The sequence below is a fragment of the Gracilinanus agilis genome, chromosome 2 (genome assembly GCF_016433145.1).
Source record: "Gracilinanus agilis isolate LMUSP501 chromosome 2, AgileGrace, whole genome shotgun sequence".
NCBI classification, from domain to species: Eukaryota; Metazoa; Chordata; class Mammalia; order Didelphimorphia; family Didelphidae; genus Gracilinanus; species Gracilinanus agilis.
The window spans coordinates 466,208,830-466,225,371 of NC_058131.1; the positions used below are offsets into that span (position 1 = coordinate 466,208,830).

At 36.0% G+C, this 16,542-nt stretch overlaps 1 protein-coding gene across 1 annotated transcript in view; it reads right to left on the minus strand.

Annotated features, from left to right (window-relative positions):
* Positions 1-10,319: 10,319 nt before the first annotated feature.
* The window catches only part of HIF1A (hypoxia inducible factor 1 subunit alpha), a 45,307-nt gene continuing 39,084 nt past the window's right edge, over positions 10,320-16,542 (minus strand). The window contains exons 13-15 of the mRNA XM_044664865.1: positions 13,298-13,406; positions 12,709-12,835; positions 10,320-11,626 (exon numbers count right to left, since the gene is read on the minus strand). Of these exons, the coding sequence (XP_044520800.1) occupies positions 11,475-11,626; positions 12,709-12,835; positions 13,298-13,406 (388 nt within the window). The 3' untranslated portion in view covers positions 10,320-11,474. The remainder of the gene's footprint in view (positions 11,627-12,708; positions 12,836-13,297; positions 13,407-16,542) is intronic.

The following is a 16,542-nucleotide window of genomic DNA, read 5'->3' on the forward strand; positions in this document are numbered from 1 at the left end:
TAATAAGTTGAAGAGTATATTCAGGAAGGCAACCAGGATACAAACATGCTCAGCTAAAGGAGAAACTGAGCTTGTTTAGCTGGAAAAGAGAAGATTCAGAGGTGAGGGAGGGGCTAGAAAAAGTGGCCCTCAAGTATTTGAAGGGCTGATATATGGAGGAAGGATAATACTTGTTCTATTTGGCCTCAAGAACTAAACTATAAGTTGTTGAGAAGAACATTTAGACTAGATATTAAGGGGAGAAATTTTTTTAAACAATTTAAGCTACCCAAAAGTAGAATGACTTTCCTTGAATGGTGGATTCTCCTTTCTTTGAGAACTTCAATCAGAAGCTGGATGCCATATGTTGGATATATCATGGTGAGAATTCTTTTCATGAATTTGTTGAACTACATTGCCAATGAGATTTCTATTAATGCTCAAATTATGTGATTTTGTAAAATTAAATTTTAATTTTCTATTTTAAATTAAATGTAACCAGGCTTTTAAATAAGCCTGGATTATTTTGTACATTTTTGAGTTTATAGAGAGATAGGTGATGCTTAATTTGTGAGACAATGCTGGAAATGGGCAGAGTTAGGGCCAGAGTTTCTTGGGAAGGAGTCATGGTTTCAGAAAACCTTAGGGAGAGAAATATGGAGAGAGAGAAAGACTTCAAAAGTTTTAGTCATGGGGGGCAGCTGGGTAGCTCAGTGGATTGAGAACCAGGCCTAGAGACGGGAGGTCCTAGGTTCAAATCTGGCCTCAGACACTTCCCAGCTGTGTGACCCTGGGCAAGTCACTTGACCCCCATTGCCTACCCTTACCACTCTTCTGCCTTAGAGCCAATACACAATATTGACTCCAAGCGGAAGATAAGGGTTTAAAAAAAAAAGTTTCAGACATGTAAGAGGAGCGAAGTCTTCAACATATGTCTGCTTTCCAATTTTGCCTCCCTAGAAACTGGAGAGAGACAGACAGACAGACAGACAGACAGAGAGAAAATTCCTTAAATAAAATCAGGCCCCCTCTCTTGGTTTGGACTGGGAATTTATCATATTCTTATCTAAATAACTCATTCATACTTGTGTATTTTTTGTGTATTCTAATCTGCATAACTTCTCTGATTTCTGCTCTTTGCTTAGATAAGTGGTTTTACAGGATAAAAAATATGGCTGTGTAACCACATTTGGTGGTTAACTTAAGCTGTTAAATATAAATTTAGACCCTCACCCCATAAGAGAAGCAGGAAAATGGCTTTTATTCTGAAATTAGAGTTTACCTAGATGGACAATGTTGGAGGTGGTACAGAGCGATATAAATCTAACCTGATACCTCTCTTGGAAGGAGGCCAGAGAGACAGCACATCAAGTAATCCTTTTACTGCTACAGTATTCCTTAGAGAGGGGGTGAGCCAAATTCGATTGATGTTTAGCCCTACCTGCCACCTAAGAACCTCATCAAAATATTTAGACAATAAGGACAAATTTATCTTAACATAGCAATATGTCTTAAGTTCTGTAATTTAAAAACTTAACTAATAACATAATGTGTATATTTATATTACTCATATTAAAATAAGGATGATAGCGAAGATTTCTTTTTCCTTCTTCATTTTTTACAAATTAAGAAATCAAGGCCAAGAGAAGTAAATTGCTTGAAACCATGCATCCTGACCTTCCCTGTCAGAGCCAAGCTTCCTACTCGGGTCTCCTGACTCTGTATTCAGTACTTTTTCCCAACTCCACTGTCACCACAAGTACACAAAAGCCCAACAGAGCTTAAATAAATGGATTTATTATTTGTCAATTAAACTTTTAAAGAAAACAGATTAGCAAAAGTAATTCTCTCCAGAAGAGAGAGAGAGATGGGGAATCCATGAGTTTTGATTCAGAAAAGACATGAAATTTCATATTTCTCCCGTGGGACTAAAAGCCTGTGAACTTGAGTTTCAGCATACTGAAACAAAACTATAAACAAGAAAAACAAAAGGCATATTTCTCCCTCTTGACTAATTTAGACACTTTAGAAACCAATTTAGTTCCTAAGAAAAGAAGCTGCTACAGTTTGTATGTGAATGCATGGTGGAAAGGGAAAAGGAGAGAGAAGGAAAAAGGGAGAATGATCTTCATCATTGGTAGCAGTATCCCTGGAATCACAGTGGCTGATGAAAGCTTCTGAAATACATGTTTACCTAGGCAAGCCTGAGGTTTTGACTCCAAATCCCTCTCTACTAATTCTGCTTTGTGTTTCTTTTTCTGGGCCCAAGCTGATAAACTGCAGTCCTGAGAGACAGGCATTCCAAGTACCATGATACTTGAGTACCAAGTACTCATGAGTTCAAGAGGTTGGGAGTGCCTAACTTGGGACCAGGAGATGAGTAGGAGATACTACTTTCTGAAACACTAATTCTTAGATGAAAATATGCAAACCAACAGAAGAAAATATTCAAAGGGTGTTAGAGCTAAAAGAAATACAAATCCCAAATCACTGATGCTCCTGCCAGGAGTTCCTGACTTGTGAGTTGTGCAAACTTCATGGATTGGAAGTTAAACTGAAATAGCTATTGAACAGTCCCACAAAGTGGACTACTCCTTGCCCACCACTGCCACTTCCAGGTTGTCCCTCTTCCACCAACACTTCTCCTCCTATTGATCTTTATTTATCACCCATTTAAGATTTTGGAGATTGTTTGTCTGCAGATCTCCAGGACAGCTCTCCTTCCTTCCTCAGAGAATTCAGTGCCTGTCTTATAATCTTTATATCCTCAATTCCTGCTTTCATACAAGGGAATTTCAAAATACAGATTGATACTCCCTCAAATATCCTATCCTCCCACCTTCTTTCTCTTGGACCTCCTCCTCCACTCTACTACTGCTACATGTATATATGGCCATACCCTTGATCTTGCCATCACCTTTAAGTATTCCACATCTAGGTTAATGAACTCTGACATTTCTTTATCTGATCAAAATCTGTTATTATTCCACACCTCCTTCTGCCTTTCAACTCCAAATTCTGTTCTCCAACCTCATTGAGATCTCTTATCCCTCCACCCTTCAGTTCTTTCCCCAGCCATTATCTCTTCCCTTCTCCATTGTGATCTCTTGGTAAACCAATTCAACTCTACACTGTACTCTTCTTGGAACCCCTTGTCCCCTTCCTTATCCTATCACCTATCTGAGAGGGAATTTGGGCCTGTCCAACTCTTTGAATCAGTTGAGGCCATTGTGGAAGACAGCTGGGCCACTGCCCTAAGCAATTCGTATAAAAGGTTGCAGCTATCTTAGAAATGGAAGAGAGAGACTCTTGAGTCTTTGGATTCTTAGATATTGAAGCAAGTGTGGCAATTCCAGCACACTTTTGAAAACCAAAGGGAAGACTAAGCTATGGCAGAGAAGGGAGGTAGCAAGGAGAGTCATTTGCTCTATAACCATCTTAGGAAAAAGGAACCAGGGCAAGAGAGACCTGAGGAAAGGTCAACTCCTCAACTGCCCCTCCTGTTGCCTGTCCATCCAATGATAGATTATAATCTGCTATTTCCATTAAACTGACCTTTGCTTCAACCACAATGAGTGTAGGATTCACCTAGAGACAGACTGAAATAAAATTTTAGGTTGAGTCCACTCTCTGCCTAGGTGCTAGTATTTTCTTAATGAGGTGGGAGGAAAATGAATTAGTCTTTATATAGTGCCTACTAGGCACTAGGAATTGTGCTAAATGCTTTTGCAAATATTATTTCAGATGATCCTCACAAAAAAACCCTGAGAGGTAGGTTCTATTATTATTCCCATTTTACAATTGAGTAAATTGAAGAAAACAGAGTAATTAAGAGAAATTGAAGCAAACGGTGCCTTGCCACAGTCATATAGCTAGTTATTGTTGTTCAGTTGTGTCTGACTCTTTGTAACCTCATTTAGGGTTTTCTTGGCAAAGATCCTGGGGTGGTTTGCCGTTTCCTTCTCCAGATCATTTAACAGATGAGGAAACTGAGACAAAAGATTTGTCCAGGGTCACACAACTAGTCTGAGGTCAGATTTGAACCACAAAAGATGTGCTAGGTAGCCTTCCAGCATTCAGAGCCAAAAATATCTTTTTTTTTTTATTCCTAAGAGGCATGGTGTTCAGATAATTCTCCTTTTCTTGACAGAAGACTGGATTACTGAATTCTTCAACTTAGTGTAGTTTGAAAAGGAAAGGAAAAAAAGATATTTCTCACCACTGTGCTTACCCAGAAAATTTCCCTTTCTATTCTGATATGCAGTTTGATATCCTCCTTATGAGACTAAAAATAATTCTGACTACTCTCAAACTTGGGGATACTAAAGAAACAACCCTAAGCAACTTCAAATGTCCACGTCACATGGTTAAATACATATTAACCTCTGTCATATGCTTTTCCAAAACCACTCACAGCCATTCATACAAATATTGCACTCTCAGGATCTCTTGGGGAGAAAAATGAAACAGAGAAAGTCTGATTCTTTGATGAATATATCCTTTTATACATTCTGTCAGGCATTCAAAGTCCTAGCCCCCTCCTACATTTCCAGCATTCCTACACCTTACTCCCTGACAAATACTCTTTGATCCAGTGACACTGGCCTCCTGGCTATTTCATGCACAAGACACTCCAACTCTCATTCTTTCTGGCTCTTTCTCCCTGGTTTCCTTTAAGTCCCAACTAAAATCCCGTCTTCTACAGGAAGCCTTACCTAACTCTTCTTATCCTAGTGGTTTACTTCTGTTAATCATCTTCTATTTATCCTGTATATGGCTTGCATATATTTGTTTGCATTTTGTCTCCTCCATCAGACTTGTAAACCTCTTTGAGGGCAGGGATTGCTTTTTGCCTCTTTTGTATCTCCAGAGAGTATCTGGCACATGGTTGGTGTCTAATAATTGTTTATTGGTTGATTAAGGGCCTACTAAGGGTAAAGTTATTTATAAATACCTGGATTTTTACAACAATATAAATTATGCAATTATACTATTAATTACTGGAATACTCAAGACCATTAGGTCAGAGTCAATTGTAACATTTTGCTTACTTTCCCATCACCAGGAACATTTTACACTGGACTTTCAAGTGAATTTATTGTAACTCTGTGACACTGTCACTTAATTAGGAGCTTGTCAAGGGCAGGGACTCTGTCTTACCTTTCTTTGTATCCCCAAGGCTTATTGGCATAGTGTCTGGTACATAACAGGTATTTAATGTTTATTGCCTGAGGCTCATCCTCATCTGTAAAATGAAATATTATCTTTAATGATTGCTGAGAGCTACTGTTATTGCTTAGATACTTTAAATATAACAGGGAAAGCAGGAAAAACTGAACCACTGATCCTTCAAGACCCAACTCATGTGTCCTTTTCCCGATACCTTTATTATCTATCTTCGAATTGTCCTGGATATACTGAAGGCAAACACTGTTTTTCCTTTAATCTCTATCTTCAGAATGTGCCTTCATTCAGTGTCTTAATGCTTGGTATAAAGGAAGGTCCTTTACGATTTGCCAAAAATATTACCTCCCTAATTCTACTGGATTTATAATCAAGTGAAATGGCAACATTTCCCACCTGCTTTTGCCATAATAACCCAGCTTGGCAATTACCTCTGGGTAATCTCTACAAACATTCCCTTCAGTTAGAGAACAAGCCCACCTTTCTGCTTTCTCCCGAGGGAACTGATTTTTTAAGACAAGGCTAAGAGCGAACTAAGATTCAAATCATCAGGAATCTTGCAATATTCTTACTTTCTGACCACGATCAGTTTGCACAATCACTGCTTAGGAAGTAGTAGCTCCAGTGTGTCCCATCCTTGAAGTCAGTGACTCCTGCACCATCTGTTGTATGAATGGAATTTGTGCAAGGGAGAGGCTGCATCAGTCAGGTTCCTAAGGTTAACTCAAGATAAAAGGCTGTCCTGACCCTCCGGCAGCCCTCTTCCCATCCACAGGGTTAGATAAGTGAACCGCCAACTCCCAACATGCACAATCACACGTAGACGGCCAGGGAGCTCGGGGCGGCACGTTGGGAAGCAGCAAGCTGCGGAGCGGTAGCTCCACAACTGCCCTGGGCCTGAGGGGCAAGCGACAGGGGCAGGGGCTGCTGTGCTGCGGTGAAGCACGTACGGGGGAGTGGCCAGGAACTGGACTGGGCGGAGCCACGAGCGAGTCACTTAGAGTGACTAGTGTTTGGCATCTTTATCTTATATTCCGTGCAGCCTATGGAATCCGGGAAGAGGCTTATCCACTTTCGCCTTTGTCTTGGTGATGAATGAAGGCCAGGTTCGCTCTACCAAGTCACAGTGGAAGGTGGGCACCGAAAGTATTGCGAGAGAGGATGATGTAGGTCAAGACGTGGCTCAGCTACTATCTTCGTCATTTACAGGTAAGAATAAAACTACGTCCGCCCCTTCGAAAGGGAGTCCGGTTGAATCCCAACAATTGCCTCCCTCCCCTCAAGTTAAATTCTATCTTTCACACAGTTAGTAAAGGGGAATGTGTTGCAGTGAAGGGGAAAAGACCGCTAGGTTTGGAATCAGAATTGCAGACGTCCAGTCTTGGCCGTGACACTGAGCAGGGTGCCTATGGCAAGCCATCTAATCTCTCTGGCTCCCTTCCTCTTTTGTAAAATAGGGATAAACTTCCTACTTGTAGTAAATGATTGTTGTGAAGGTCAAATGAGAAAATGGATGAAAAGTGCTTTTTAAACGTTAACATTAGTATTAAGTAATCACTGTTAACTTCAACTATTATTTAGATTCACTTAACTAAATATCCAGCGTTATTTGCAGGGGTGAAAATGGCGTGCATTGGTTATGGAACTATTTTTTTAAATGGGAAAAGATGAGAGTAATTTTCTATATTAATTGCATTTTTATCAATCTAATTAGCAAACCGTTTGCCAATATACCCAATATACCACTTAAAATCCACAAAATAGGAAGATTTTTCAAATGAACTTTAATAATGCACCTTTAGAGCAATTCATTTTAAGTTTTGTCCTTAGACTTTGAAGCTCTTATGTCCATTCTAAGTACATTTTTTTTTTGCGGAGTTTGGGATGATAGTGGTAGTTATGATAGTTAAATTAAAATCAAAGGGTTATTTAAATGTCACTGAAGCAGATTGTACAAATAAAACAAGATGGCCAAATGAAATCTGGATGGGGAGGGGGAGGGAAATCACCAAACTAGAGGTCTTAATACAATTTCTACATAGCATTAGTATCTATTCTTATGTTGTCTGATCAATAAGAAAATCTAGAGATACCAGGGTGGAAGAATAGCATTCATCAGATCAACTGTTATGTACTTAATGAACAAAAAAGGCCTGAATTTGAATTCTGGTTCCCTAGAATTGTGTCATTTCTGGCAAATTACCTCACAAGAGCTTGTTATCTAATTTATAAAATAAAGACACCTGTACCATCATCCTCACAAATAGGATAATTATATAACAACTAATAACAAAACAAATTTAAAACCTGATATTAAAATCACTTAAAAAATTAATTACAGAATTAACCACATTTCATTTTAATTTTGTATATCTGAAAAATAGATATATTAGTGTGGCCTTTCATTTGTTTCTACATAAGGCATTTTTGTAGGAATATTTTTCTGTAGAAGCAAAAGTTAGGCTGCATACTTAAAGTAAAATGTAAAGTTCACATCAGGTGATGTGTTGTACCTTAGGACCAACCTATTTTTAACTGATCAAATTTTAATTAGCTTAAGGAACCGAAATTTTCCTATTTGAATGGTAGTGGACTTTGTATGACTATTTCCCTTCTAACCCTATTTTATGTTTTAATCTTTCTAGTCTGACCATAATCCTTTGCTCTTCCCTTCTCCTGGTCATTTCCAAACATGCCAATATTTATCAGTGTGAAAATGAAAAAGTATTTTATGAAGTGCTACAATGGGCAAAGTACTCTACTGGGCACTTGGGGTACAAGTGGAAAATTGAGATGGTTTCCTAGATCATGATCTAAGTAAAGGGAGATCATACGAAAGAAAGTTCAGGTACAGAACATAAGAAAAGGCCCAGAGATCCTGAGGTTCTTTTAGTAAGTGACCCAATAACATTTTATAAGACACAACCTTAAAACTTCCTTTGTGAAATAAGATAGTATATTTAAGGAATAAGCAAAACTTTGAAACATAGAGGCTTCTTCCTACCCTTTTCTCAGAGCCCTATACGTGTTAACATATTGGCACTTTTAAGGTTTGGAAAGCACTTTTTATCTCAAAGTAACATTTTGTATAATTCTCACGAGCCTGTGAGATAGGCTTTATTTTTTAGATAAGGGAAACTAGGCTAAAAGGTTATATGACTAGTCCAGGATCTGTTGTTCATGAAAACAGATCCTCAAATCTAAAATAATCTTAGAAAGCCATTTATTAGGTTATTTGACAGAGGAGAGCAAGCAGGAAAATCTCTACTCAGATTCAGGAAGACTTACATTATGTAAGATTTTGAAAAGTTACCCAGACTGGAACCCCACGTACCTCACTTACTTGGGTTAAGCAATATTACCAAGAGGGCAGCCTGAAAACCAGATAGACTGAGATATTGTAACCCAAAAGGGAAGTTTGGAGTGGATACCTCTCTGGAGTACCTGGGTGTGGTAACCCCAAACTAGAATGCTTTGGATGGATCTGGGGCCTGGGGGAATCAGAAATGCCTTGTAGTAATCTCCAGCATTCCCAGAGAGATACTGGGGTCAAGTGACATTTTGGGTGTGGACTATCATTCTTGGTGTGGACAGCCATTAGTTACATAAGGTTGGATTTAAACATTATAATATTTTTTCCCATATAGTATAATAAATCCTTTTCCTCACAGGTCACATAGCTAATATCTAGGGTCAAATTTGAACATGGGTCTTCCTGGCTCCAGGTCCTATATACTAAATCTATTATACCACATTGCCTTTCTTCCGTTTCTAATTGTAGTCATCACCAACTCTTATTTTTCAAGTGTTTCAATTACCACACAAACTGAAAATGCTAAATATAATTCCTTTCAGCCAAATGATTAGATCCAGTAAATCTTATTCCCAAATTGCATGAATTTTATTTCTGAGTATCTTTTAGATCCCAAATCTTGTTTATTTTTTTCCATTAAGAGTCTCATTTTATCAACTCCTTTTAAAGGCGGTAACTTTGGATTCTCTTAAGGCAAAATTCTTCAGGTCCTTTTGCTGGGTTTTTTTGAGAGATGGGGGAACTATAGAAACTTATTAAAACTGCATGGAAGGATTATACCCACACCAAGGTAGCTTGATCTAGTTTGCTTATCACATCAAAAGCAAGTTATAGTTTATAAAAATTATATCTGATCAGTTAAAATATTAGTGTTCTTCAAAATAGGCTGCATAAAAAACCTATTTCAATATATTTTATTCTAAAACACTGATTTATATTGATTACATTTTATTCTCTTTTTGGGGTATGGATCAAATAACTATTTTGACATCTACTTGATCTGACTCAATTCATTAGATATAATGCTTGATATCTTTTGGCAGTTAATACCTTATTTTTCCATAAGGTACATATCACTAGACATCAGATTTCACGCCAGAAGATCTGGTTTCTAGTCCAGGCCACGCTACATCGAACAGATATATAGTCAAGAAAACACAAGATTTTGGAGTCAGAGACACTGTTTTTTGGTGTTTTTTTTTTAACCATCACAAACAGCATAAGCTCAAGCAAGTAACAGTCTCTGTAGAGCTTAGTTTTCCTATTTGTTAGACTAGAATAGGAGTTCTTAACCTTTTCTTGGTATCATGGAAGGACTTCCCCTACCCATATCAGTCAGGTGAAGCCTATAAAACCCTTTTTCAGAATAAAGTTTTAAATACATGAAAGAAAATACAAAAGAAACCAATTATAATACAATAGTTAAGGTTCATAAAAATTAAAAAATCTCCTGGATTAGATAATCAAAAATGTCCCTTTTAGTTCCGAGTTTATTAATATATACAATAGCCATTATTTCTTATTGACTCACCCCAGCCAAAGTACTGACATTGCATTATTTTAATATTTATAATTTTTAGAATATCTAAACAAATATTCCCTAAAAACATACCTTTTATGGTAAGATAATAGGGCTTAATTTTACTCAACATGACACTTAAGGATTTCACAGAATATTACTTATGATAATACAATAAAGGATATTTAGTTTCAACAGTAGAAATAGTCAAGACAAATTTGATTTTTGCAAAATACTTAAAGGCAAGTGAAGAATTCTTAAAGTTGTGGCTACATTAAGATTTCAAATACTGTTTGTTGATGAAACAGTTCTTAGAGGGCCTGGTCCACATAAAATGTTTATTGATGTAACAAAACAATACAGTTAGTGTTAGATCCAACCACAAACAACAAAAAGAATGAGAAAATGAAAAATTTGTACAATACCCATAGAAAAACAAGATGTTTAATGTGACAACTATATATTCCTAAAATAAGGTTTCTAAAAATATATTCAGTTATTGAAATCTATATAAAAACATGAAGATGTTAATAGCGACAAAGTGCATGAAACCAAAACATCAAATATTGAGCAACTTTGCTAACAATGCATGATTTATTATTTATTTATACAATCTGCTCAAAATATCACCTATACCACACAGGGTAAGCAGAACATTTAGATTTAATATCTGTTACACAATATTAGCATAAACTTGCACAACTACAGGTAGGGTTTTGTTGTCTTTTGAACTGGCAGTGACTACAGAAATGTTAAATCTCTCTAAAGTAAGAGAATTTATCCAAATAAATGCTGCTAGATCTTCCAGATAAAACCCCCGTTTTTTCTATACCATGTAAATAGCTTCACTCATTTTAATCATAAACCATACAGCATTTGAGAACCATTATTATTAGACCAACAATGACATACTCCAGATTTAACAACTTCATAGGCAAACAAAAAATTTTCTTAAAAACTAGTCTTATAAATGCAGAATATATTGCATGAGGAACTGCTGGTTTTTTTTTTTTTTTAAGAAAATATATTGTGTGATTGTGGCTATGACGTACTGCTGGTAAAAGCATTATTGTTTATGAAAAAATTGAGTAAAACTGTAAAAATTTTTCAACTGCCTATGATCATGATGAAAGCTACTACCAGTTTAACTACACTGGCATTTCATTAATAAGAATTCAACAAGGGACAAGTTCCCTAGCCAAAAATAAATAAATAAAAAGGTGCATATTTTAACATTGCTACTATAGTGTACTATATGGTTTAAATACCAAAGAATTATAAAAACGCACTGTTTCTGATCCATTAAAGAACATACTAAAAAGACCATTAAAGTAAATAAAGTAGAAAGGACCAAAACTGAACTAACTGAATTTGTGCAGTATTATAGCCAGGCTTCTAAAATCAGATATAGAAAATATAAATAGACTGCTTTAGGTGATGATTCACCAGTGTCCAAAAGGAATGAGTATTGTGAAAAGCTCAGTTAACTTGATCCAAAGCTCTCTGTAATTCTTCACCTTGCAGCAGGTTTCTATTTCCTTGTATAGGAACATTAACTTCGCAATCATAACTGGTGAGCTGTGGCAGTCCGCTTTCGTCCATTGATGGGCCCAGGAGTCTACTTACTAAATCTAAAGAAAAAGAAACATCTTTTAGACAAAGCAGAAATGTTACAAAGGTGTATAACAAGTTGACAAGACCTTCTCTGATGACTAGTTTTGTGTGTATGTAAACACAGAAAACTAATTATTTACACACACACACACACACGTATTCTATTCTCTTTACTCTAGCATATAGAATAATACCCGAAGAGCAAGGAACCCTAGATACTCAATTAAATTGGATGATTTGCAAAAATCTGAGGCAGCTGTTGATTTCCAATATATTGAGGAAGAAAAACCAGCAATATTTAAGCACCTAGGTGTTGTTATTCTACTTGCTTAGGCAAGGAAGAATCAAGCAAAGGGGGTGGATGGCAATATAGAACACTGGGAAAAAATACTATGATTCTATAGTTAGACAATATGGATTCTATTTTAGGCTCTGTCAGACCACGCAACTTTAGGACTGTCACTTATTTTCTGGGCCTCAATGTCTCATTCTAAACTCATTTTAAAGAATGACAGGATCTGAGTGTTGCAAAGGACTTTAAGAACCATTTAGTCTAACCCCAAAACTAAAGAAATTCCTATTATATCTAACAGGTGGTCATTTAGTGTCTGCCTAGAAACCTTCAAGAAAGGCACCCCCCACCCCTCCTTGCACTTTTGGATAGCTCTAAATTGTTACGAAGCTTTTCCTTACATCAAACTTAAATTTGCCTCTTTGATTCGGCCTATTGGGCCCAAAAAGAACAGTTTAATCTCTCTACATGACAGTCCTTCCAAAACTTTTCTAAAGAAAATTATTAAGTCTTTTGAGTGTTCTTTTTGGTTAAAAATGGCCAAAGAATTAAACTCCTGCAATTTTTATATAACATTTTACAAATGGATTATATAATCTTTAAGAGATTACTTTGGACTAAAATTCTATGAATATAAGGATTTTGAAAACCACAACAGCTCAGACACTGAAAATAAATACAAAATTTCAAAGCTATTTGGCATCATTCATTTTCATTAGTGCAAATGATTAACTTAATAATTTTTTTCTGAAACTTGTTTTAGTTACTTGTTTCAATGGATGCTAAGAAGACAGAAATACAACTAACCAGAGGGTATTAAGATGACTGTCTTTTGCTCTACTCCATTCTGTTCACTAGATTTGCATCCTTTTACACGTTTCCAAGAAAGTGATATAGTTGTTCCAGGATCATCTGGTTGCTGATGTAACGATCCCTAAAAACAGGAAGATAACTGAAATTCCATTCAATGAAATCTTTACACAGAAAACTTTGAAATCACTTCCAAACCAACAATACATCAGGACACCAGCTGCTAGACTATGCTAAAAATCCTTACCCACTCTTTTTAACAATATGTCATTGTGTTGAAGAGGTAAAGTTACTTCTATGAGGAAAGAACTAACTAACTATGCAAAAATCAATCTGTGGAAATGATTTCAAACAAAAATTACTAGGACACATTTAAACGAGTCATATTCCTTGATTCATTCAACTAGTACTTCTGTTCCTTTTACCAACAAGGGAAAGAACTTGGAAAACAAAAGACTAAAATAAATATCTTTTTACATTTGGATAGGACTTCAATATTTGGAAAAAGAAACAAGAAAAACATCTAAGTGCAAAGCTCTGAAAATCTGTCAGGTAGAGAAGTATATATACACAAACCAGCACTTACAATTCCTACTGCTTGAAAAAGTGAACCTTCATGTTCCATTTTCCTTTTTCTCTGAGAATTCTGCAAAGCTAATATCTTTGGATTAAGCTCCTCATCTAGAGCAGTAGTTCTGAAGAGAAAATAAAATCATTCTAATTTGAATAGGCTGTAAAAAACTTTAAATTAGCAAGCCTCATTTATCTGGCATGTCAAATTGTCTATATTACTGAAATACTGAAACTTTTTATAGCAACTATTTTAGATGGAGAATTTTCAAAGGGGTGCAGTGTTCTTTTGATATGTAGCATTTGTTTCTTGATTCTGAGCTACACGCAAAAGAATTCAGATTTCAGGACAAAGAACCTGTAGATAGAGAAGGTTTTAACTATCTCATCACAGCTACAGCTTCAAAATTGAAAAAAAAAATCATTTTTCTTCATCTTATATAATTGTCTTTAAATAAAGTCATAGCTTAAAACCTGTCAAACTTAATTTTAAAAAACCCAACTAAAAAAAGACAAAAAATTACATTTTTATGTTTACAAATACAAACACCTATTAAGAATTAAAAATTAAGACAAATTTTTGATGGATGAACAAGCTCCTAGAACATTATCTGGTCCCCCACACCTCCCCCACTCCCCGTGTCCCTTTAACCATGCCCAATTCAGTGTTTTATACATGCAGCAGACATTCTATATGAGAATAGACTTTTAGTACATACTTAATATATAGAAAGGTAAATACAGGAAATATTCTAGACTATCATATAATTACAGACAAAATTAAGTACTGTACATTACTTTGAAAAAAACTAAAATAAATTGGAGAGATGATAGTTGACAAAATACAACACAACAATTTCAAGATTTTTCAACATCTTGGACTCCAAAATTCTTCTTTTCTGTATTCTAGGGACATGTGAGGAGTAAAAATTATATGAATTGGTCCTTGAAAGAAGAGAATCTTTCCATTTTAATTGGGAAGTTGAATGCTTGCTTATATCTCCATGGGTATAAAACAGGCATAGCAGTGGAAGAAAGGAGAAGAATGCAATGTTGAGGATCTAGGAAAACACCAAACTTTAAAAAAGTAAATTATAGCTAGATCATTGTGGACCCTAAATACCTGGAAAGAGTTTGTACTTTAGACAGCTGACAAAGGGGAGAAGTTTTTTTTCTTTTGTTTTTTTAAAAATGAGCAAAGGAAGTGATGTGATCAGAGCTATGCATTAGGTATGAAATAATAGTATGAAATCTGGAACAGAAATTCTGGGGGCAAAGAGAATGGTAGTAATCTGAGGTTATAAGTGCCTCAATTAGTGTGGTAGAAGGGGGTACAGGAAAGAAAGGATAAATCTGAGAGATATTGCAACAATAAGATCAATAGGAATAGGACTTGTGGATGGCATAAGAGAAGAAGAGAATTAAAAGATGAAACTAAGGGTTCGAGACTATTCTAGTATTTACTGAATTGCTGAGCCCTAGGTGACTGGAAGGTTTAGTGATGTCATTAATAAAGACATGTAATGTAAGCAGATGGATGGTGGGTTTTTGAAGAAACATTTTTGGACAGAAACATGGGAAGGTTTTTTTCTTTTTAAAAATTGGAATGGGGGGGGGGATTTGGGGAGGAGAGGTTTCTCTCCCTTTTTCAATACATCTTTAATACTTCTGCATAACCATAAAACTAACCATATCAACTCCCTTTACTCCATTATTACCTCCAGTGGCTCCCTATTTCCCCTAGGAGTCAACATAAACTTCACTATTTAGCTTTTTAAAGCCCTTCAAAACTTTGTCCCACTTCATCTTCCTAACCTCAGTGTACATTAATCACTCTCTTGTACTTGAAAATTTAGCCCAAACTGGTTCACTCTCCATTTCTTAGATGTGACACTATTTTTGAACCTCCATACCTAGAATGCACTCTCTCACTTCTGTCTCATAGAATTCCTTCAAGACACAACTTATATATTATCTCCTACATAATGATTTCCTCAAACTGCTACTGGCTTCCTCAATTTATATTTATTCTTTTTATCTGTATATGTATATACATACATACAAATACAGATAAAACCCACTTTGAACTCCTTGCAAGTAAAGACTGTTTCATTTCATCCCTACCTCCAAGAATAGTACCTGGCACACAGGGACACTTAAAGAAGACAATATTTCCACTGTGTATCTGTCGGATGAAAATATAGTCACTTTGCATATTAACCTAGAGTTCTCAATTATAGCTTTGATCTCATTATAATGAAAATTTCTAAAGCGTAAATTTAAAAAAAAAAAATTTTTTTTAAACCCTTAACTTCTGTGTATTAGCTCTTAGGTGGAAAAGTGGTAAGGGTGGGTAATGGGGGTCAAGTGACTTGCCCAGGGTCACAAAGCTGGGAAGTGTCTGAGGCTGAATTTGAACCTAGGACCTCCCGTCTCTAGGCCTGACTCTCAATACACTGAGCTACCCAGCTGCCCCTAAAGAGTAAATTTCTAACTTATCTATCTTAAGCTCCAGATGTGTAAGTCTGTTTAGAAGATGGAAAAGATTCCTCCATAAAAAAAAAATGCTATGAATAAAAGTAAGATACTTAGCTTATCCCCAAAAAGTCTTTTTAGGGCGCAATGTTGCTAAAATACTAAATGCTTCCACTGAAAAGGAAAAGTACTGTTCTAAGGCGTAAGCAAGAAAAACAAAAAGAACACTGAAGCATCAGCAAGACAAAAACCATACATACTTGTTTTAAAATTAAATTATATGAAATAAATTTTAAAGGGACATATATAGTACTTAGGTCTTATTTCTTCTACCAAACTCAGAAGAAAAATAAAGAAAAAGATAATTAGAGAAATTAATATTAAGAGTTTCAATAAGGATCAAGCACATCAGGAACCTCAAAAAACAGCTGAATACATAATGAAGTAGAATAGAAGCCAAGAGGAGAAAGCCTGTTGATACAAGACAGTGATGGCAGTACAGCAAGGGTAAAGTGGGAGCTGTTGAAAGTGCACTGGGAATAAGAGTGAAACACTTTTTTTAGTGAACTAAAGAAGAATCCTAGTGTCCAGCAGATCCAGAGGCTTAAACTAGCAGGAAGATTACACTATAGTAGGCAGTGTAGATTATGAAAAAATTCTTGGTATAGTTATACAGATGAGCTCTGAAAATAATACTGAGACCCTAAAACCCTAAAACAAGGGGTCAGACAATAGAGGAGTCCTAACTGCCCAATATTTATTTTAAAAACAATGACAATCAACTTA